The 21,063-nt window shown below is 48.0% G+C and overlaps 1 protein-coding gene across 7 annotated transcripts in view; it reads right to left on the reverse strand.

The window, feature by feature from the left end:
- herc1 (HECT and RLD domain containing E3 ubiquitin protein ligase family member 1) overlaps positions 1–21,063 on the reverse strand; it is a 52,478-nt gene that overhangs the window by 29,685 nt on the left and 1,730 nt on the right. For 4 of the 7 annotated variants that reach the window (XM_069175069.1, XM_069175067.1, XM_069175070.1 and 1 more), the window contains exons 2-29: positions 16,772–17,751; positions 16,519–16,614; positions 16,100–16,294; positions 15,404–15,715; positions 15,105–15,201; positions 14,209–14,352; positions 13,983–14,110; positions 13,769–13,913; positions 13,057–13,228; positions 12,828–12,962; positions 12,564–12,729; positions 11,759–11,884; positions 11,369–11,590; positions 10,505–10,657; positions 10,070–10,202; positions 9,742–9,933; positions 9,239–9,463; positions 8,962–9,135; positions 8,761–8,875; positions 8,529–8,649; positions 6,511–6,682; positions 5,047–5,404; positions 3,481–3,601; positions 3,323–3,374; positions 3,101–3,166; positions 1,578–1,849; positions 742–957; positions 526–646 (exon numbers count right to left, since the gene is read on the reverse strand). In XM_069175069.1, the coding sequence (XP_069031170.1) occupies positions 526–646; positions 742–957; positions 1,578–1,849; positions 3,101–3,166; positions 3,323–3,374; positions 3,481–3,601; positions 5,047–5,404; positions 6,511–6,682; positions 8,529–8,649; positions 8,761–8,875; positions 8,962–9,135; positions 9,239–9,463; positions 9,742–9,933; positions 10,070–10,202; positions 10,505–10,657; positions 11,369–11,590; positions 11,759–11,884; positions 12,564–12,729; positions 12,828–12,962; positions 13,057–13,228; positions 13,769–13,913; positions 13,983–14,110; positions 14,209–14,352; positions 15,105–15,201; positions 15,404–15,715; positions 16,100–16,294; positions 16,519–16,614; positions 16,772–17,725 (5,383 nt within the window). In that variant the 5' untranslated portion in view covers positions 17,726–17,751. The remainder of the gene's footprint in view (positions 1–525; positions 647–741; positions 958–1,577; positions 1,850–3,100; positions 3,167–3,322; positions 3,375–3,480; positions 3,602–5,046; positions 5,405–6,510; positions 6,683–8,528; positions 8,650–8,760; positions 8,876–8,961; positions 9,136–9,238; positions 9,464–9,741; positions 9,934–10,069; positions 10,203–10,504; positions 10,658–11,368; positions 11,591–11,758; positions 11,885–12,563; positions 12,730–12,827; positions 12,963–13,056; positions 13,229–13,768; positions 13,914–13,982; positions 14,111–14,208; positions 14,353–15,104; positions 15,202–15,403; positions 15,716–16,099; positions 16,295–16,518; positions 16,615–16,771; positions 17,752–21,063) is intronic. The other 3 variants (XM_069175072.1, XM_069175071.1, XM_069175068.1) reach the window with 2 other exon arrangements.

Here is a 21,063-nt window from a genome sequence, read left to right on the forward strand (position 1 = left end):
CCTGTTGGATTTTGAAATGACACCTCTCTTGCGGTCTGTCTTTGTTTTACTTCCTGTCCTTTGTATGATTGTTGGCCCCTGCCCCCTGATTAGTTTCATCTGTCCCTCGTTGTCCTTCCCTCCCTGCTGTATTTTAGTCTGTGAGCTCTTTTTCTTCCCTCTTTTGTCAGTTTTTTTCAGTTTCCTGTCCGTTGCTGCATCTTTTTCAAACTCAGAGAACAACAAACCACCTGAACTGTGGCGACATGGCAACGGGCTTCTCCAAACACAACAACAGGAGTTTCTCGGCCGTTTTCAACACAGTGAGCGGAAGTGTTGAAGATTTTCTGTTCCCTAAAGATTTGACCACAAAAAAATCAGATGTTTCTCTGCTGCAGTTTTAGGTCTGTGGTGAAATCACTAATGTGACACTTTGGAGGACTTCCTCATGACGGTCATTGCTTCCTGCTGCGCCGCGTTCATTCGACACCCGTTCAACATTTTGAGCAGATTAAACTGCTGACACATGGTTCTAGTTTGCGTTACCAATGTGGTGCTTGTTGGCCTGCAGCGCTCTCTCCAGCGTGACAGACAGCTGCTGGTAGATCTTATGAACGGCTGTCTGGATTTCCATCTGCAGGCTCCTCTTAGCTGCTTTTACACCATCCTGCAGAAAAATGAAACGTAAATCATGACGGTTATTATCTTCTTGCGAGTCTCTGATCGGCTCAAACTGGCTGTAGAGAGCAGCGGCGCCTCCACCTGGTAGTGATGCAGCTGCACGCTCTCCCTCTTCAGCGCTCCGGTTCCGACGGTGCCGAGTCCGAAGCAGCCGGCCAGGAACTGCAGCCGGACGGAGGTGAGCAAGGAGGAGGACTGGAAGGCGCCGCCGGATCGGTCGGCGCTCCCGGCCTGGCTGCCTTTCTCCTCCATGCCGGAGATCAACACCACGATCTGGTGCAGCGCCTCCAACCGCAGCTGGAGGCGCAAAAACAGGACGATCAGCTCCGAGTTCTGTTCTGTGAATCCACGACTACGACTTTGTGCAGTTGAGCTGCGTTATTACTGATATTAAGCAGCTAATCGCTACTAAAAGCACGAGGACGTGTTTTGTATTTAAAGGATACGTTTGGTCAAATCTGTCCTTTAGTTTAATTGATTGCACTTTTAGCTTATTTTTAAATGAACCCCACAGAAACCGTCCCGTTGCTGCTCAAACACATGGCTGAAACATTAACGCCCGTTTGAAAAACTGCTGAACAAAAAGCGATTTTTTTTTTTTTTTCTAACTCGAGAGTGAAACTTAAAACAGAAGTCAATATTTGTGATGTGAGTTTTGGACTGTGACTTCAATTCTAATTCTCCTTTTAACGAGATTATTTCTTAAATCAGGTTCTTGTTTTTGTTTTTTTAACTCAGAACTAGAATTACCACCCAGCTGCTTCAGTGTACATCTGTCCAAACCAAACCAAAAATATTGACCTCACACTTGACCTTTGACCTCTGAAACCTAAAAAAAGTTATTTGCTAAGCCAAGGTGAACACGTGTGACAAATTTGAAAACAAAGATTTCCCTCCAGGTGCTCCCACCAGCTCACCTCGGCCCGGCTCTGCTGCTGCTCCATGGCCAGGATGGTGGCCTGCGGGCTGGTGGACATGCTCTCCTCGGGCTCCTTGAAGGCGGGCGCGAGGCCCACGTCGCCACTGATGAAGCTCACCATGTTGTCGATGAGGGCGTGGATGCCCAGCGAGCGGCTCAGGTCCAGGTCCGACTCCTCGTACGAGTGCGCCGAGCCGTAGCTGCGCTGGCGGCTCAGCTTGGCCCGGAACCACGACTCGGCCAGGGAGTCCGGGGAGCTGTGGAGGAGGCCTGAGGAAGAGGAGGAGAAGGAAGAGCCTTTCAGATGCGTACACGCACAGAGGGAGCGGTTTGATGGATGGACCGCGTCGCTTCGAAGCAGTGCGATGAATTAAACCCTCTGAGAGTCGACATGCGGACACACAAAGCCGTCGTCAGCCAGCATGAATCTGTCTGTGATGGACGGCGACGTCCCGACGAGGGCCGGAGGAGCGATGCTGCTGCTGCTGAGAGCTGGAATGATCACATCTTCTACAAGGGCTTCCATGAACTCTGCGCAGCGAGGCGAGTCGGATTCTTCATGAAGGATGAGACGCCGTTGTACAAAGACAGAAAGTCCCTCCAGGATTTATTTAGGTTTTTTTGTGATTGTTGTGATAAAAAAGACTTGATTTTTTTTTTTGCAGGGGGGTTCTTAAAAATTGAGATGTAATTTGCGGAATTGTAAATTGTGGGAATTAGAATTTTTTTTAGAATTTGTATTTGTTTTTTATTTGTTTTTATAAGCACTACCCGATAAACAGTGATATGCAGGTGATTCATATCTTTATTATTATTTGATAATAATCATGCTGCACATCACAGAAATATTTTAGGTCTAATCTTTTTTAATGAACTTCAATGAATGAGATCAAAGCTCCTAAAAGGTCCTAAAAGCTGCGTATGTTTCCAGAACAGACCATCTGTGACTGGAATATAGAAACAAGGACTACATCAGCTGTCAAAATAAGAGCTTTAGATGCTGTTTAATTCATGTTCATTCAACACATAGACCTGCTGGATGAAACAAACAAAGAGACGTCTGACAACTGGACGTGTGGACAAAACTCATTTAACTTCCTTTGATCACAAACATTTAATCACATCGTTTTAATGTGAAGCAGCGCCCTGATTTCGCACATTTCCTGTTTTTTCGTTTTATTTGGACTTTCTGGTTGTAAATGAGGAGTTATTTGTTTTGGTATTTGTTTGAAAAGACTTTATGCCGTTAATAGTTCCAGCACAGATTCTGATGAAAAGAAGAGAAAAAATCTCAGAAATAATTTTCTTTTTATTAAATTTGCGTTAATTATTGCGATTTTCCTGGATGGACTGAACTGAAGGACGAGCTTCTGTTTGTACAATGGACGCGTCTGCGTGCTGCTGTTTCTGCACACTGCTAACATGACCGATGATGAATGTCTGTGGGGGTTGAAGGGGGTCGGGGGAGGAGGGGGGTCTGGTGTTACAGTCATGGTAAAACAAGAGGAAGAAGAAACATGCCATCGTTTACTTGCTTGGAGCTCCTCTTGCGTTTGGGGCTCAACTGGCCCAAAAGAAGCAAATAAACTACGGACGCAGGGATTCAGGAGACAGAGAGACAAGAGGAAGGTGTGAAAGACGACAACAGAACACCTGCAGCATCCTCACGCAGCCCGACCGGGACCGAGACCGGGACCGGAACCGAGACCGGGACCGGAACCAGGACCGCTTCGGATCGCTCACCTCGCTTTTTGTGGGAGAAGGCCAAGTCCAGGTCGACGTTTCTCCTCCCGCTCTGGAGGAGTAAACAAAACACATGTAGGTTATAAACACACGCTGGATGGTGTGTGTGTGTGTGTGTGTGTGTGTGTGTGTGTGTGTGTGTGTGTGTGTGTGTTCACCAGAGTGTAGCCCTCCTCGTCGGACTCGGGCTGGGACAGGTCCGACTCGCTGCGGGACTTTATGAGTCGGTAACTCGGGCTGCTCTGCACCGAGCGGCTCTCGGCGCTCAGACTCTCGCTCCTGGAAACACAAAACAAACAAACAAACAAACTGACCGACCGACCGCTTCGACCAATCACAACACAGCAGCTAAAAACGAACAAACAAAGGAAGTGAAGTCCGTCGTGGAGCAATGCGACGGCTCATTTCATCGGCGTCGTTTAAAGGTCAGGAAGTCGGTCGGGAGAAAATAAAATGAAATACATTTTTCCAAATCACTACGTCACCGTTCACCGTCAGTTTGGACAAGAGACGCATTCTCCTCCCGCTACAGACACGACATGTGAAATCAGTTACAGAATAAAGGAGGATTCGTGTTTTTAATGACTAACTCTGTCTGTGAAATGACAACATATAAACACAAAATAGACCAAAAAAAAATAGAAGCTGTTTAACAACGTTTGAAATGAAGGAAACACGACCAAATAAGGAAGTTAAAATAAAACAGGAAGACAAAACGCTCCCGGTGGAATATAAAGCCGTGCAGAGGTAACACTTTTTATCACACCTCGACTCCCACATTTACTAAATCTTCTCCTCACCAGATACAGAATACAAAACAGTTCAATGATGTGTTTTCTATAACTGACTCTATGAAGCACAGAGCGGTGAGTGTACAGATGAACATCAACGTCCTGATCCAACTTGTTGAAACGACTTGAAAAGTAGTTCAAGAATTGTTTTGAGGTGTCAGCAAAATTCAGCCAAGAAAAAACACACACTGCACGATCAGCAGAAAACAGAAACATAGTAGCTCCGCCTCCAGAGATCTGATTGGTCAACTGAACATTTGGAACAAATTATCATGACATCATCACTAGAAATATAACTCCACCTCCTCAATGGGAAAATATAATTAGACTAGAGTTTCATATAATAAGTAATATAATGTAGTTTCTACTTGTTATAGATCTATTAAATGACCCATTTGGTGAAGTCGGGTCTCTTTTGGTCCTTTTTGGTCGCTCCGAGCACCCGTACCGAAACACCACGGATAGTCACGCACTTACAATCCTAGCGGAGGCTAGCTGGACCGGTTTGGTTTGAACACATGACACGGAGCTAAAATGTTAAAAACACATGAGAACATGGATATCTTTGTTCATCAGATATCTTTGTTCAACAGATATCTTTGTTCATCAGATATCTTTGTTCCAACCAGACTGAGCTAGCTGATCAGTTTAGTGTTTCTATGTTCTGTATTTATTCAGTTGGAGACTAGAAATCCTCTCTGTTGCTAGGTGGTTGCTAAGGGTCCGACTACTTCCTGGAGTAGTAAACATTGTGTACGTTAAGAGTCTACTGACGCGACTGATTTTCATTGTTGTACCCCATGTGTGTTGCCATGGAAACGGAGATCGCACTAACAAAAAAAGGCTGACATGTATTTAGAGAGAGAGTCGCCTCCACAATACGAACACATGCAGATGCCGTGTTTTATTTAAGTAGCTAACGTGTTGTCTGACCTGGTCATGAAGCTCAGACACTCCTGCGTCCCGGCGGCCGACTGCGTCTGGCCCTCGTCCTGGTTCTGCTTGGTGAGCTCGCCCAGCACCGGGCTGACGCCGAGCACCAGCAGGGCGCAGCGGTGGATCACCGAGTTGCAGGCGGCCGTGTAGAGGTCCTGGCCCTCCGGCAGCCCCGTGCTGCCCCTCCTCCCCTCCTGAGACAGAACAGCGTCTTCCTCTCCTCCTCCTCCTCCTCCTCCTCCTCCTCCGCCGCTCCTGGATCCCGACCCGGAGCCCAGACCCGTGCTGCTGCTGGCCCGCTCTCGGTCCCGGCTGCGAGCCACCTCCCGCGCTGAGAGGAAACATTGAAAGATTTCTGTGTTGTGCGACCGGCACACACACACAAATAAATAAAACACACACACACACGCGCACACACACACACACACGCACACACACATGAGATTGCAGGGTTAGAGGACAAGTAGGAAGCACTTCAGGGTTCACTGGAGTTCAAAACAAGAGTTTAATGCTAACGCGACACACTGAAAAGGCTGTCTGAAGAGGCAGAAGCTCCGCCCACCTGAGTTTTTTCCCCTTCCCTCTGTTGGAGGTTTCTTAACAGATGTAAATGTCGAGTTGGGCTGATGGATGATGTCATCGTCCGTTGCATTATGGTCCTCACCGCAGATCCAGCAGGGGGCGCAACCCCCCCAAAAATTGTGCAAGCAACTGTGACGTAACTTCCACCGTTACTTCCTTTTTATTTTTGGAGCAGGAAGTGACCATATTTGGACGAGCTGGGGGAGGAGCCAGCGGTGGATCTGACCGATCTGATCGGAAACCTGACGATACTACGTCCCGCCCACCGATAGCTGTAACCTGACTGCACCGCAGGCCTGTCAATCAAACAGACACGCCCCCAAAAACAGGTCTTCTTGAATCTTCTTTTCTAATGAATGAGGGATTATTTTCAGATGGACCTCCAGAAAACTAATAAGAAGGAGTGACTTTAGCTAACAACACCGAGATAACTGATGGACACATTTTATTCACTTTGGATTTGATGAGAGAAGTTGAATGGGAGTCTATGGAGCCGGAGGCTTTTTGGAGCCGACCTCTAGTGGCACTCGCTGGTATTGCAGCTGAAGACACTTCTGGATCAGAACCATTTTACAGACCCAGAAAGTGACGCCCACTTTTATATACAGTCTGAAGGTGCGTACACACATTTTGCATATAAACAAATGCTCTAATTTCTGACGTCCCCTGAATGCAGCATTTCTTGACTGACGTGAATCCCCTTTCGGGGCGTTTCCGTGTCACAACTGAAAACACCTGTCGGGACAAAGCGGACACTTCCCTGCTCTAAGAGTAAATAAAGACGAGGGGGGAGGAGTTAAAGCAACACGCATCGAACAAAAGCGAGACAGCCTCAGTCGCTGGGCAGCATCTGTCCCTCTAACTCCAGATGTTACTCACTTCCAGCCGTCATCACTTCGTGCTCCCGGTCCTCCTCCTCGTCGTCCTGCTCCTGATGGCCCTCCTCTCGCTCGCGGTCCGCTCGCTCTTCAAGCTCCGCCTCCTCGTCGATGGTGCGTGTGAACGAGTGCTCCTGAGGGTCCATGTCCAGAGAGTCCTGATTGTCTGAAATCTGAAACGAGGGGAATTGTTTTTTTTTTTTACCTTCAACAGATTCGGGAGTTCGGGAATGAATTGATAATATATCGTCCAAATACAAGATTTTACTGGAAATTAGGTTTTTAAAAAAGTGGGATTGTCTCACATTTCAGGACGAAACTATTACGTGATCACGACCCTGAATATTCTCTTTTTTTTTTGGATTTTATTCACTTTATTAATCCCGGAGGGGAAATTTCTTCGCTACAGCAGGGGGGCTCTCAGGGGGGTCTCTCAGGGGGGAGCTGCTGCAACAGGCTGCCACTAGCGTGGCGCCAGGTAACCTGACCTGAGGTGCATGTTTTTGGATGATGGGAGGAAGCCGGAGAACCCGGAGAGAACCCACGCAAGCACAGAGAGAACATGCAAACTCCGCACAGAAAGGCCCAGGACCGGGTTCGAACCCGGAACCTTTTTGCTGTGAGGCGACAATGCTAACCACTGCACCACCGTGCTGCCCTTTGAACAGAGAGAAAACACGTTTAACTGATGCTGGCTAATGAGCGTTCTCTCGTGGGGGAAATGAGTTTGTGTTTAACCCAGTTTGACCTGCAGGAGTTTCTGACGGTTGCCACGCAGAAAAACGAATTAATGACGAGTGGAAACGAGTTCAGGGAAGAACTACAGCGGTCTCGGATGAGGAGCTCAGTCGGGGGGGAAACGCTGCCAGAAAATTTAATCAGAGTCGACTCGTCTGCGAAACCCTGAGAAACAGAACTGCCGGGAGAAAAACCCTCCAAACAGGACGTGTTTAATAAGAAGCCCAATGTTGTTAAATGGCTGAGTGGAAAAGGAAAAAAATCCCAGTTCAAAACACGTCCTGCTGTTTTACTGCTTTTCTTTTTAATAAATGTCATCGCGATAATGATCCAAAATGACTTGAAAATGTGACGCTTTTACTCAAATAACATTTAATTTTCTTCCCAACAACCTCGAGCTGCACGATTCTGGATAAAATAAGAACCACAATTATACATTTTTTAGTAAGATTCTCGTGCTTTTTTCATTAAAAAGTTTATTGCTTTCATTAACTGATAAAGCAGACATATAAAACAATATGACGGTGCCTGATATAGGATATAAGATCCTCCAGTAAATTAATATGTTATTATTTATATTATTATTATAAATATTGAGATTAAGATCAATTACAATTTTTGTTTTAATTTTTAGCTCAATCGTTTCAATGAAATGCTCCTACTGAGTCTGATTAAAACACTGATGACTTCAAATATTCCAAAACTACAGACTTCAGATGATTTATCATCGTTACTGAATGTGACAGAGAAGATGACATCATATTTAAACAGCAGTAAAATCACGACCGTGTCTGGTTTAGTTTCTGCAGCTGTGCGCGGCGCCGCGAGCTGCATGCGGTTCTCAACGGGCGGTCACCACTCCAGATACCGGTCACGATACGTCCATATTAAATCATGACAACAGGAAGGGAGCGCTCTGTTCTGAACTTAATGAATCACTGAACGTGAAAACAATCAGCTTCAGTCTCTTATTTTAACCTTTGAAACTGTATTTTTTATTATAAGCATCATCTTTTCATCAGCGTCTCACTCGGTTTTTACTTTGCTGCCGTTTTCTGCTCCTTTGCAATCCCGTGATGTAACGCTGATTTGTCATCGGTTTAATGGAGAGTGGGAGCGCTTGTTTCAATGCAGCTGATGTCCTGAATGAAAATGCGTCAGGATCGTTGTAATTTAAAAAATTAATACGTACGGAGGCGTGAATTGAGTTTTTTTAATTATTTTATTTATTCATGAAGGTAAATAAAAACGTGTGTGCAGTGTTTTGTTTTTTTAACTCACCCTCCGCTCTCGTGAGGACGACCGCGTCTGGATGAAGTCCATGTTCTTACAGGCCAGCAGGCGGTTTCGTACCTTGTAAACGCTGCGATAGACTTCTGCCAGAGACTTCGACGGCTGGTACCTGAACGGGAAAATAAAATAAAAAAATATTTGAAGTTTGAAGTTTAATTTCATGAAACGGTACGGAGTCAGTAAATCCTACGTAATCAAACGTGCGTGGCGTCAACAGTACCTCCCCTCTCCGCAGGCCGGTCCCAGCAGCCCCGTGTGCTTCAGCAGGGCCGCCAACACGAACCTGGACACGGTGTCCAGCAGAGACTCGTTGCTAAGTGACGCGTTGTCCCAGTCTGCAACACAACACGACAGACAGCACGGTCAGTACACGGTTCAACGCCAAGTCCTGCGAGGCGACGGTTCGTTTCCTTAGACGGACCTTTACTGATGGCGTAGTCCTGCATGTTGATCCACAGGCTGTTGGCGGGTTCTTTGGAGGAGCCCAGAGCCAGATCCACCAGGACGCTGAGGTCGGCATGCAGCGTGCAGTCGAAGGGCTTCTGCTCCTCGTTGCCCGACAGAGCCGCTTCCAGCAGGGAGCTGATGCAGGCGTCTGAACAACAACCGCACAACCAAAACCGTCACGTCATCACAAACGACACAGATAAACGGGGGGTTGGGGGCTGGGAGGGGGAGGAGGTTTCCGCGCGCCGTACCGAGCTGCGGGATGTCCATCTCCAGGCCGTTGCTGAAGAGCGGCGTTTTGAGCCAGTAGGCGGTGTCCTGCTCCTCCAGCGAGGTGGCGGCTCCCTGCAGCATCCCGCCAAGGCAGCGGCCCACCAGCAGGGCGACCGTCCTCTCCAGGTCCACGAGCCACACCCAGGACAACGCCGGGGCCGGCAGGGACATCCCCGAGGCCGGCTCCGCGAAGTCCGACGTACCTGCGACGGGCGAGAAACGGCGAGAGCGGCGTTTATGACGTCGGCTTCGCGATCGCGAATGAACCTGAGAGACACCTCACAGAAGTGGCGGAAAATGTGGCTCTCGCAATAAAATTGGCTTTTTCTAATTCCCACATTTTTACGACAAAAAACTCACTTAAAACTCAGCGTGAATTACGTCGCAATTTTGGAGAAAATCTGCCGCAAAAATCAAACATTTTTCAAAGATCACAAAAACAACAACAACAACTTGGCGAACTCCTGCAGGATCTGCTCACCGTGAAGAGGCCACTGCAGCTCCTGGTCCTCCAGCGGCGAGGCGGCCGGCAGCAGGCGGTTGAGGCGGTCCAGAGGAGGCAGCAGGTCCAGCAGGTGGCTCAGCAGAGGCCTCGCCACCGACACCGGCAGCAGCAGCAGCGAGTTGACGATCTGGCACAGCATGCTGCCCGCCGCCGACACGTAGATCACATCTGGGAGGGGAGAGGGGGGGAGGGGGGGGGGTTCAGATTATTGGACGTTTTTGGTTTCACATCTGCAGCAAAAAGTGAAACATGAAGTGGAAACAAAAACAAAAGCAGGAAAAGGAGGCGGTTGACGGCCTTTCACCTTGCAGCTTCTCTCGTATGCTGCCGTTCCACGAGCTCTCTTTGATCAGAGCGGCCGAGCGCGAGAAGATGTCGGTGGCGTGAGGCAGCAGCAGCTGCAGGTGTTTGTGGAGCAGAGCCACGCTGCTCGAGTTCTGCAGGCCGACGCACATCAGGGGGATTTAAAACAACATCGTCGAGCAGTGAAGCTTAAGACTGATTTAGAAACACGTATTTTTGCAAAGGAAATCAGCAGAAATAAAGCAAACAGGAGGTTTAATGTGCAAGAAAGACAAATTGAGATTTTTTTTTTTGAACACCAGAAATAGCAGCTAAAACGGGCTCAACGTACTCAAATAAATAAACCACACCCACATATTCTATTTTTAAATAAGTTTTCTCCACCGTCAGACTCTCAGACGAACGTGTTTGAACGGATCCGGATGGGCGTGGTTACCTCGGTGACGGAGTTGATGTGGCAGTAGGCGAGCAGCTGCTTCTGCAGCGAGCAGAGCAGCTGGTGGAGGTGAGCCGGCTGGCTGCTGTCGGAGGACGACGTGCCCTGCTGCAGCTTGTCGCTGTTCTTCTCCAGCTCGCCGAACGCCTGATCCTGAAACACAAACACACAGGTGTGAACGGGAGGGAGGTTCCTCGAGGTAAAAAAAAAAAATCTTAAAAAAATGCAAAACATTTTACAGAAATTTCTCCAGTTTTTGTGACTAAGACTGAAAAAATTATTAATTAATGTGTCAGAATAAAATAAAAAAAATCCTCTTTTTTTATTTTCAGACCTGGAATCAACGTTGAACTACAAATTGAGACAAATTACAGAGGCAGGAAAATTACACGTTTCATTCATCCAAGAAATCACGATTTATCTTCTTTTTTCTAAATCGGATTTTTTTCCATCTCTGATTTTAATAGAAAACTGAAATGAGTCAGAAAAAAACAAAAAACAAACGCAGCGAGAGGCAGAGAATCAAAGAGCTCTGACTCAGACGCGGTCTAATCATCGCTTATTGTTCAGGCCGGCGCAATCACACACGTCAGGACGTCAGTGTGTGTGTGTGTGTGTGTGTGTGTGTGTGTGTGTGTGTGTGTGTGTGTGTGTGTGTTGCAATCAAGAAAACGAGGCGGAGGACCGAGGAGCCACCGCCGCTTCTGCTGCCAGGAAACAAGACAGCAGGTGATGATGACAAAAGGATTAAATGTGACTCAAGCTCCGCCTCCAGCTCCGACTTCCTGTCGACGTCTGCCCTCAGTAGCGCCTGCCAGGTTTCGGCTCTATATTCAGATTTAATAAAGAGCTTTAAATACTCACGGTGTAGAAGCCCAGGTTCCTGAGCAGCGTCTTCATCAGGATCTCGGCCAGGTGGGTGTCGGGGTGGCCCCCCGCCGTGCCGTAGGCGGCGTCGGGGGCCGCCGTGAAGGCCGGCCCGGACGAGAGCGCCTCAGGGCCATCGGCGGGGGAGCTGTAACCGAGCAACGAGGCCACGTGGGTGTGGTCCTGGAGGCTGGTCAGGATGATGTCCAGCTGCATCCTCTGTGGCACGCACACACACACACACACACACACACACACACACACACACACACACACACACACACACACACACACACACAAACAAACATCAATATACAAAGACCAGACAAGGCAACAGTCCCAAATATGGATGGAGGAAGAGGAGGAGGAGGAGGAAGAGGAGGCTACCTGTCCTTTGGAGAGACTCTCCCATCTGTCAGGGCCCTGAGGGAGCAGTGAGTGAAGGAGCTCCATCCTCTCCCTCAGAGGAGGCAGCAGCATGGTGGCTCCGACGGACAGAGTGTCAATCACAGCCTGGTGTAGAGAAACACACACACACACACACACACACACACACACACACACACACACACACACACACACACACAGAGATATCGTCATTGCTTCACACGACGTAACAGCCGACAGATTTAGAACAAGACTGGTGATCAACAGAAGGACAGGAAGATGTTTTTCAAAATAAAAGTCTCTGATTAAGAACATCTGTCTGATGCTGTTTCTCCATCTGTCTCCAAAACTCATCTGTGACTGCGAGTCATCAGTAAAAATAAACTTTTGATCGTCTCGTGTTTTTAAATGTTTCTTACGTCCTCAAACTTCCTGATTATTTCCGGTTTTACATGAAAATACAAAATAAGACTGTTGTTGTAGAAATATCATCCTGTTCATCACACGTGTGTTCACCAGGATTCAATTCAAATTTCAAGTAAAAAAAAAACAGAAAAAAAAAAAAGAATAATTTTGTCAATTTATAAAAACAATTTATCAAAAAAGTTGCAATTTTAATAATTGATTAATTATTTCAACCCCTTAAAATGTGAGAATCTGCTGGTTTTCTTCTTGTAAACTTAATATATTTTTGTTTTGGACCGTTCGGAAAAATGATCAGAAAACAATCAGCTGTTTACTCAACAATAAAATAAAACAACTTCCAGTACATCTGAATTTCAGAGTTTTAAAGTTTCAATCTCACCTCCTGAATCTCGTCCGGCACCGACGAGTCCATCAGTCTGAACAGCAGGTTCCTCAGCGGCCGGGCCTGACGGCCCAGGATGCTGGTGGCCACGCCCCCCGCCAGGGCCAGTGCCAGGTGATTGGACAGGAGCCGAAGGCACATCTTGAGGAAGTTATGATGCTCCCTGGAAAAGAAAAAACAATTTTTTTTTTTTTAAATGAATAGCTCAGATTGTTTGAGATGATTTGAGGTCTTTCGGGAGGACGGAGAAACTCCACCGACCGTGAGGAGGGGAAGGGAAGAGGAGGCACGTCGCTGTTGATGCCGTCGCAGTAGCGCTCCAGGAAGGAGCGCAGGTGGGAGAAGGTGCTCTCCTCCAGGTCCACGCAGTACGGGCGGTGCCACGCCACCACCTGCCTGCAGGGGGCGGCGAGGAGGGAAGTTAACGGAGCGTCTGCGGGTTCAGAAGTACGACTGTATGGACGCAAAATGGCCAAAATGGCGGACCGACCTGTCTCTGGGCAGCGCCGTCCAGGCCAGGCTGTGGGACGTCCCGGCCGAGATCTGCTGGATGGCCACCCCGTCCAGGCCGACCACCTTCTTGGGTTTGGTGATGGGCCCGGTGGAGTTGCCCTGGCCGCACTGACCCATGGAGTTGTTCCCCCATGCGTACACCTCGTTGTCTGGTGGCAGGACGGACGGAAGGAAGGAAGGAAGTGGTAAACAAACATCCGCCGTGACGCCTAACGCACGGGGCAGGATTCCTGTCAGGACGTTAAGTATTAGCCTGGACAAATTTGGTTTTCTGTATTTGCTCTCTGACGTCACGCTGCTTCGACAAACACAGAATCTCGCCGAGCTGCAAAAAAACAGCATTTTAAACTGTGAGTGAGGGAGGTGGAGGATTCGTGCTTTACAGTCTTGATATCACCGGATGATACCGTTCAGCTGCTGTTTACAGCATCTGAATCTCTTCTGTTGTTTACAAACAAACAAACGGAGGGATCGTTTTCGTTTACTGAATATTTGAAGAGCGTATTGTTACGTTTACGCTGACATATAAATCTATGACACGTATTTTTATTGATTTTTACGTAATCAAAATTAACGATTCAATATTTTTCTGTATTTTTTTCGTATCGTCAAGAAAATCGCAAAAAAACCAACAACAACTACCCAGAACGTAACCAGGAAGTGAAAGAGGATCCGGTAAGGAGACGTACCGTGAGACAGCGCCAGGCAGTGGCTGTCCCCGATGGAGATGTCCACCACCCGGGTGGTCGCCAGCTCCTCGATCAGTTTGGGTCGCAGCGCCGTGGCCTCGGAGGAGCCGCAGCCCAGGCAGGCGCCGCAGCCCCACGCGTACACCTGCCAGACAACCAGACATCTTCATCTGGACCTTTACAAAAAAAAAAGGGGGAGGAGTTGGTTCCTTACCTGCCCCGTGGAGGTCAAGGCGAGAGACGACTGACTTCCTGCGCACACCTTCCTGATGAACATCCCCTGCAGGGCCTCCACCACTTTGGGCTTGTAGACGCGGTTGGTGTCGCCGTGACCCAGTTTTCCTGCAAAGACAAAAAAACAAAAGGGAGATTTTAGTGAAAACTATGTGCACAAAAAAAACTAAATGATGACTGAAAGATGAAGTGTGACGTTTCCGGACCGTTGTCGCCTCCTCCGAAGGACCAGACGGTGCGTCCGTCCTTGGACAGCGCGATGGTGTGAGAGCTGCCGCACGACACCTCGCCGACATTACTGATGTCTTTGACCAGAGTGGGAATGTTTCGGCTGTTGCTGTCGCCGTGACCTTACGATCACACACACACACACACACACACACACACACACACACACACACACACACACACACACACACACACACACACACACACACACACACACGAGGCAGAAGAAGAAGCTGTTTAGACGTTTTAATTATACGTTCATCCACAATTTGGTGAAATCAGATCTGTTTCGGTCGCACTTAAAAATCCTAGCTAGCTCGACCAGGTTTGGTTTGAACACACAACACGGAGCTAAAATGTTAAAAACACGAGACCACGGATATCTTTGTCCATCAGATATCTTTGTCCATCAGATATCTTTGTTCCAACCAGACTGAGCTAGCTGATCAGTTTAGTGTTTCTATGTTCAGTATTTATTCAGTTGGAGACTAGAAGTCCTCTCTGTTGCTAGGTGGTTGCTAAGGGTAACTGCATCACCGCTGTGCCAATAATCACGTTAAACGCATCTCCACGCATCTTTCCTCTGCACTCAAATTATCTGCAGCTAAAAGTCAATTTGGACACAAAGTAAATATTCTCGGGGAACGCGTGCTTAAACATTAAACATGTTCAAATAAAAGTTTATTCAATAAAGTATTTTAGTATTCAAATAACATTAAACATAAAATGTGTAGTTGTTAAGACGTAGAAAAAAAACATCAAAACCAAGTAAAAAAAACATCTTTTGAAACGTTCGCTCGGTGGCGACGCGCCTCACACTCGTGTGATCAGAGAACCGGGGGTTACCGTGGTAACCTAAAGTCACGTAACCTACCTAATCTTCCGAAGTCTCCTTCGCCCCACGTGTACAGCTCTCCGTCCTCGCTGACGGCGGCGCTGTGTCTGTAGCCGGCAGACACACACACAACCACCTGACACACACACACACACACACACACACACACACACACACACACACACACACGTATTATTATGTTTGTTAATGCACAAAACACAAAAAACGACATCCGTTGAGTTTTTCTTCTTCGGAAAACAAATGAATTTGACAGGTTTTTGTGGTGCGGAAATATTTAGCGTGTTTGAAGCGTGTAACACGCGTGTGGAAGCGGCTACCTTCCCCTGCAGCGGGCCCTGGATCAGTTTGGGGTATTTCTGCGTGGAGCTGTTGCCGTGGCCCAGCTTGCCGTAGTCTCCGTCGCCCCAGCTGAACACCTCGCCCTCCGTGGTGAAGGCCAGCGTGTGGCCGTCGGAGCCTTTGGACGACGACACCTTCTTGATGGCGCGGTGCGGCTCGAACGTCAGCTTCTTCAGCGTGGACTGGTTGTTGGAGTCGCCGAGGCCCAGCCGGCCGTAGCTGCCCTTCCCGCAGGCCCGGACCGAGCCGTCGGACGAGATCACGAAGGTGCAGTACTGACCGGCCTCGATCTGCCGAGAGAGACGGCGAATTAGAGATTTTATAGCATATTTAACACAAAAAAAACAACAACTCAAATATTCGCCTTGTCAGGGATGTTTCCTTCTGACAACTTTATGTGTGAACATCCACCTCCTGGACTTCCTGTTTCTGTGATCTTTGCAGAAACACAGGAATCCCTAAACGCTTCGTTCCTTTCTCCTCTGACAGAAGAAGAAACTGCAGAGAGGAAAATAAGTGTTTGAGAGCGCCGGGCGATCGATAACGCGTCGAGCTCGGCTCTCTGCTTTAATGTGCAGTGAAATCTGCATTTAAAAGCTTTAACTCGGCGTCTCTGTGGAGCTTCACTAAAACTTAAAAGCGCGGCCGGTTTTTAAATCTTCTCGGTCTCTCACCGTCTGAGCGTCGGCGAAGCTGGCGGCCAGTTTGGGCTGCAGGATCTTCTCCTGCGTTCCCTCCACCAGCTGGTGGCTGCTGTTGCTGCCCCACACGTACACCTCGCAGGTCTCCGACACCACCGGCGCCTCGCCCGTCTGGACGCTGTCCGGGCTCACGCAGGTGCGCGAGTAGTCCGACGCCATCCGACACACCTGGAGGGGGCAGGGGGCGGGAGGGGAGGGGGGGCACTCGTTTAAAGACCCGGAAACTCAAGAACAGCTGTTCGACACAGCCGGGAGGAAGTTTTCACACTCATACATATGTTCACGAGCATTTATTTAGCTTCTACCAACAAGTCTGCACGTGAGGCGTTTAGGGGATGTTTGTAAATTTGAGCTTTACATAACCTCAGTAAAACGCCGTTTAAACGTCTCACCTCTTCGAACAGACAGAGCGACGCCTCGTACAGCGAACACAGGCCGTCGGGGGTCCGGGTGGGTTCCCGCCACTGGCTGCGGTCGGCTGAGGAGCCCTGAGACCGTCAAACACACACACACACACACACACACACACACACACACACACACCGATGTAGAAACAACACGGACATGTTCAGACCATAACATCTGCGCTGATTAAATATTTATTCCAGCACATTACAGAAGGAGGACTGGATGTCTGTGCCTCACCAGCGAGCGTCTCATCTGCATGAGGATGTTCATGAAGCAGTCGTAGCCGATGAGCCCCTCCTGGTTCTGCAGCGCCGCGCTCTGCTCCATGGCGCTGACCACCGCCGACGCGGCCAGCGCCATCTCGATCCACTCCAGCAGGTAGCGCAGGGAGCCCCGCTGCGAGGCCAGGCCCAGCAGCAGCTCGGAGGCCAGCCGCCGGCCCAGGATGTCGGCCCCGGAGTTGGGCATGGTGACGCCCTTCAGGAAGGCGGTGACCTGGGCCAGGCAGTCCAGGCCCATCGGAGGGATCTTGCTCTCGTTGGCCAGCGAGAGCGGCGGCAGCGAGCTCACCACGTCGATTGCCGTGTGGATGACGTCGTTGCACAGGTTGATGCCGGCGCCCCCGGGGCCCCCGGCGGGGCCCGGCGGGGGCGGCATCATCCAGCTCTGGCGCAGCAGAGCGAACAGCAGGCTGAGGCCCGTGCGCACGCCCATCTCGATGAGGGCGTCGGTGCTGGAGCGCGGCCGCTCGCTGACCGAGTGCAGGTCGGCCGAGCCCGAGTTGTTCTCCGGCGAGTGCTGCTGCTGCTTCACCTTCCCTTTGTCGTGGTACTTGTTGGAGAGCGCGTAGAAGATGCGCTGCAGCACCAGCACGCGCTTGCGCAGCGCGGCGGCGAACGGCGAGTCCGAGCAGACCATCTTGGCGAGCGCCAGCTGGCTGCCGAGCAGCGCGTCCAGGTAGTGCTCCTGCTCATCGCTGGACAGCGACTCGCGCTCGAAGTCCGGCAGCTGGGGGCCCTTCAGACACAGAACCTGCTGGGGCAGCAGCACCACCTCCTTGTTGGCCAGCAGCTTGGAGTAGAGCACCGACACGCCCTCCCGCGTGGCGATGGACTCGCTGTCCTCCGCGATCCACGAGCTGTTCAGGTGCTCCAGCCATTTCAGTTTCACCGGGGGGATCGTCAGAGCCATGGCATGTCACTCTGGAGCCATCAGTCCTGGGGACGGACAGCGAGACACGTTAGCCAAAGACTTCTGGTGTCCTTTAAAGGTCAGATCGGGTCAGATAACATAACGTACGGGGAAATGTAGTCGTCACAACAGCTAAAGAATACAAGTAGGAAAAAGATAAGTACAAGGAAAGAAAAAATTACAAATACGCATGCAACCGAAAAAGCAAAGAATAAATAAAACGTAAAATAAATGTAAATGTTTTTGTTTTTTTAAATCTGTCTTTGAAACACATTTTCCTTCAAATGTACACGTGAACAATCAAAGAAGATAAAAATCCAGGTAATTTGACGCGTTATACAGTTGAAACCAGAAGTTTACACACACTGTGCAAAAAGACACATAACACTTTTTTTCTCACTGTCTGAAGTTAAATCAGACTAAACCTCTCCTGTTTCAGGTCCGTTAGGATTACCAACATTATTTAACTTTTGCTAAATGTCACAATAATGAGAAAGAGAATATTTTAGAGAATTTTTCATTACTTTCTTCAAGGTCAAAAGTTTACATCCAGTTCCTTAGTATTTAGTAGCATTGCCTTTGAACTGCATGACTTGGGTCAAACGTTTTGGGTATCCTTCCACCAGCTTCTTACAGTACTCTGATGGAATTCTGGCCCATTCCTCCGGACAGAACTGGTGGAACTGAGTCAGGTTTGTTGGTCGCCTCGCTCGCACACGCCTTTTCAGATCTGCCCACAAATTTCCGATGGGATTCAGGTCAGGGCTTTGTGATGGCCACTCCAAGACATTGACTTTGTTGTCCTCAAGCCACTTTTTAACTATTTTGGCAGTCTGCTTAGGGTCATTGTCCATTTGGAACACCCATTTGCACCCAAGTTTTAGCTTCCTGGCTGATGTCCTGAGATGTTGCCTTAATATTTCCAGGTAATGTTCTTTCTTCATGATGCCGTCTATTTTATGAAGAGCTCCAGTTCCTGCTGCAGCAAAACAGCCCCACAACATGATGCTGCCACCTCCATGCTTCACAGTTGGGATGGTGTTTTCAGGTCTACAAGCTTCCCCCTTTTTCCTCTAAGTGTAACGGTGGTCATTATGGCCAAACAGCTCCACTTTAGTTTCATCAGACCACAGGACATGTCTCCAGAAGTTAAGGTCTTTGTCTTGGTGTCTTTTTGCAAACTGTAATCTGGCTTTTTTTTATGTTTCTTTAGGAGTAATGGCTTCTTTCTTGCTGAGTAGCCTTTCAGCCCATTCAGCAGGACTCGTTTTACTGTGGATAATGACACTTTCTTACCAGCTTCAGCCATCATCTTCACAAGGTCTTTAGCTTTTGTTCTGGGGTTGATTTGCACATGTCGGACCAAAACACGTTCATCTCTGGGACACAGAGCCCGTCTCCTTCCTGAGCGGTGTGATGGCTGGACATTCCCATGTTTATACTTGTGTATAATTGTTTGCACAGATGAACGTGGCACCTTCAAGCATCTGGAAATTGCACCCAAGGATGAACCAGACTTGTGGAGCTCCACGATTCTCTCCCTGATTTCTTGGCTGATTTCTTTTGACTTTCCCATGATTTCAAACAAGGAAGCAGAGTGTTTGAGGTGTGGCCTTAAAATACATCCCCAGGTGTGCCTTCAATTAACTCACATGTTGTCAGTTAACCTATCAGGAGCTTCAAAAGCCATGACATCATCATCTGGGCTTGCCCACGTTGTTTAAAGACATAGTACTTTTGGTGTATGTAAACTTTTGACCTCAAAGAAAGTAATATAAAATTCTCTAAGAAATTATCTTTCTCATTATTGTGACATTTAGCAAAAGTTAAATAATGTTGGTAATCCTAACGGACCTGAAACAGGAGAGCTTTAGTCTGATTTAACTTCAGACAGTGAGAAAAAAAAGTGTTATGTGTCTTTTTGCACAGTGTATGTAAACTTCTGGTTTCAACTGTATATTAAAACAAATGTTTTTTTTAAACGGGATGGTTCGATATTCTGGTTTGTTTTTCTGATGTTTATCCGTTGACAGTTTAACTTTAAGCCTTTTTCTTTTTCGCTTATTTTTACAGTCACGTAACGCCCGCAGCTATCGTCGACTTTAGTTACGTCGGCCTGCGTCTACCTGCGTGTCTGTGAGGCTCCGCCCCCCCACCGCCATGAAACACAGCAAAAAAAACAGACAAATTACAGTGACAGAAAAAAAGCACGAGCGACTTAAATGAAACAGGAACCAAGTAAATAAATAGCAGTTACTGGACGTAACTGCAGTTCTATGAGTACGTTTGTGTTTTTTTATTTCAGGATAAAGATCATTTCTCCCAGATATCGTCACCTGGATTATTTACATCACATCAACATCTGCAGAGTTTCACCGACACAACTGGACTGAATGACTCTGATTTACTTCAGATTACAGCCACCTCGCGAGACTTTAATCGTGGTTACGAGCTCGTTCCTTGAAAAGAAGACGCCGTGTTAACAAACCGTCTCTGGACGCATGCACGTATCCACTGATTAAAACGTTCATTTATTCCACGCCGGCGCGATTCTGGAAAAGTGCCGAGTCGTGGTTCGTTACCGGGCAGAAAACACGACAGCGCCGGAGGCTGAAAATTATCGGCCCGCAGGAATGCGAGAGACTGACATCGCCGTGGAAACACAGACACGGGTAAAGACCTGCTTTCACTTATTAATGACGGAGAGATATTTATGGATTTATGTATATTGAAAGCGCTGCGTCAGGAATCTGATCGAATCCTGATTCAGATTATTTGCTAATTATTTTATCAGATTTAAGCAGCTACAAACAACAACAAAAATCCCTCCGCTGTAAACAACTGGATTCAAACTGAAATATAAAAATATACATGAAATATTCTGCTCTGTGAATCATTTCTGCACGTTGATCACTTGTTTGTGAAGCTCAGTCGTCGCGCTGCGAGGACAAACTCCAGTCCACCATGTTGGAAACACCAAACACGTGCTGACTGTGCAAACATGACGACGCTGAGTTAGCAGAAAAATTACCAACAGATATTTTTCCTGAACAATTAATGATTTTAATTCATTTTCAACCAATAAACTAAAAAAGGTAAAAACACAAAAAATTCGGACGTGCTGGACTTTTCGCCGGAGTGTCGTGCGACGTCCCAGACGTCACATCGCTGTTCATTAATTATGTCACGCTACAAGAACCGTTTATCGTTCTCAACGTTAATATCCACTGGAAATTTATTGATTAAACTAAACGGTGACAAAATGGGGCTTAAAAACGAGGCTGTTCATACTCAGCAGCAAGAGGGAGGAGTGGTCAGAATAATATGTCGATTCATGG

Source organism: Embiotoca jacksoni, unplaced genomic scaffold (assembly GCF_022577435.1).
Source record: "Embiotoca jacksoni isolate LCO1_2020_lvr unplaced genomic scaffold, fEmbJac1.0.p SCAF_64, whole genome shotgun sequence".
Taxonomy (NCBI): Eukaryota; Metazoa; Chordata; class Actinopteri; family Embiotocidae; genus Embiotoca; species Embiotoca jacksoni.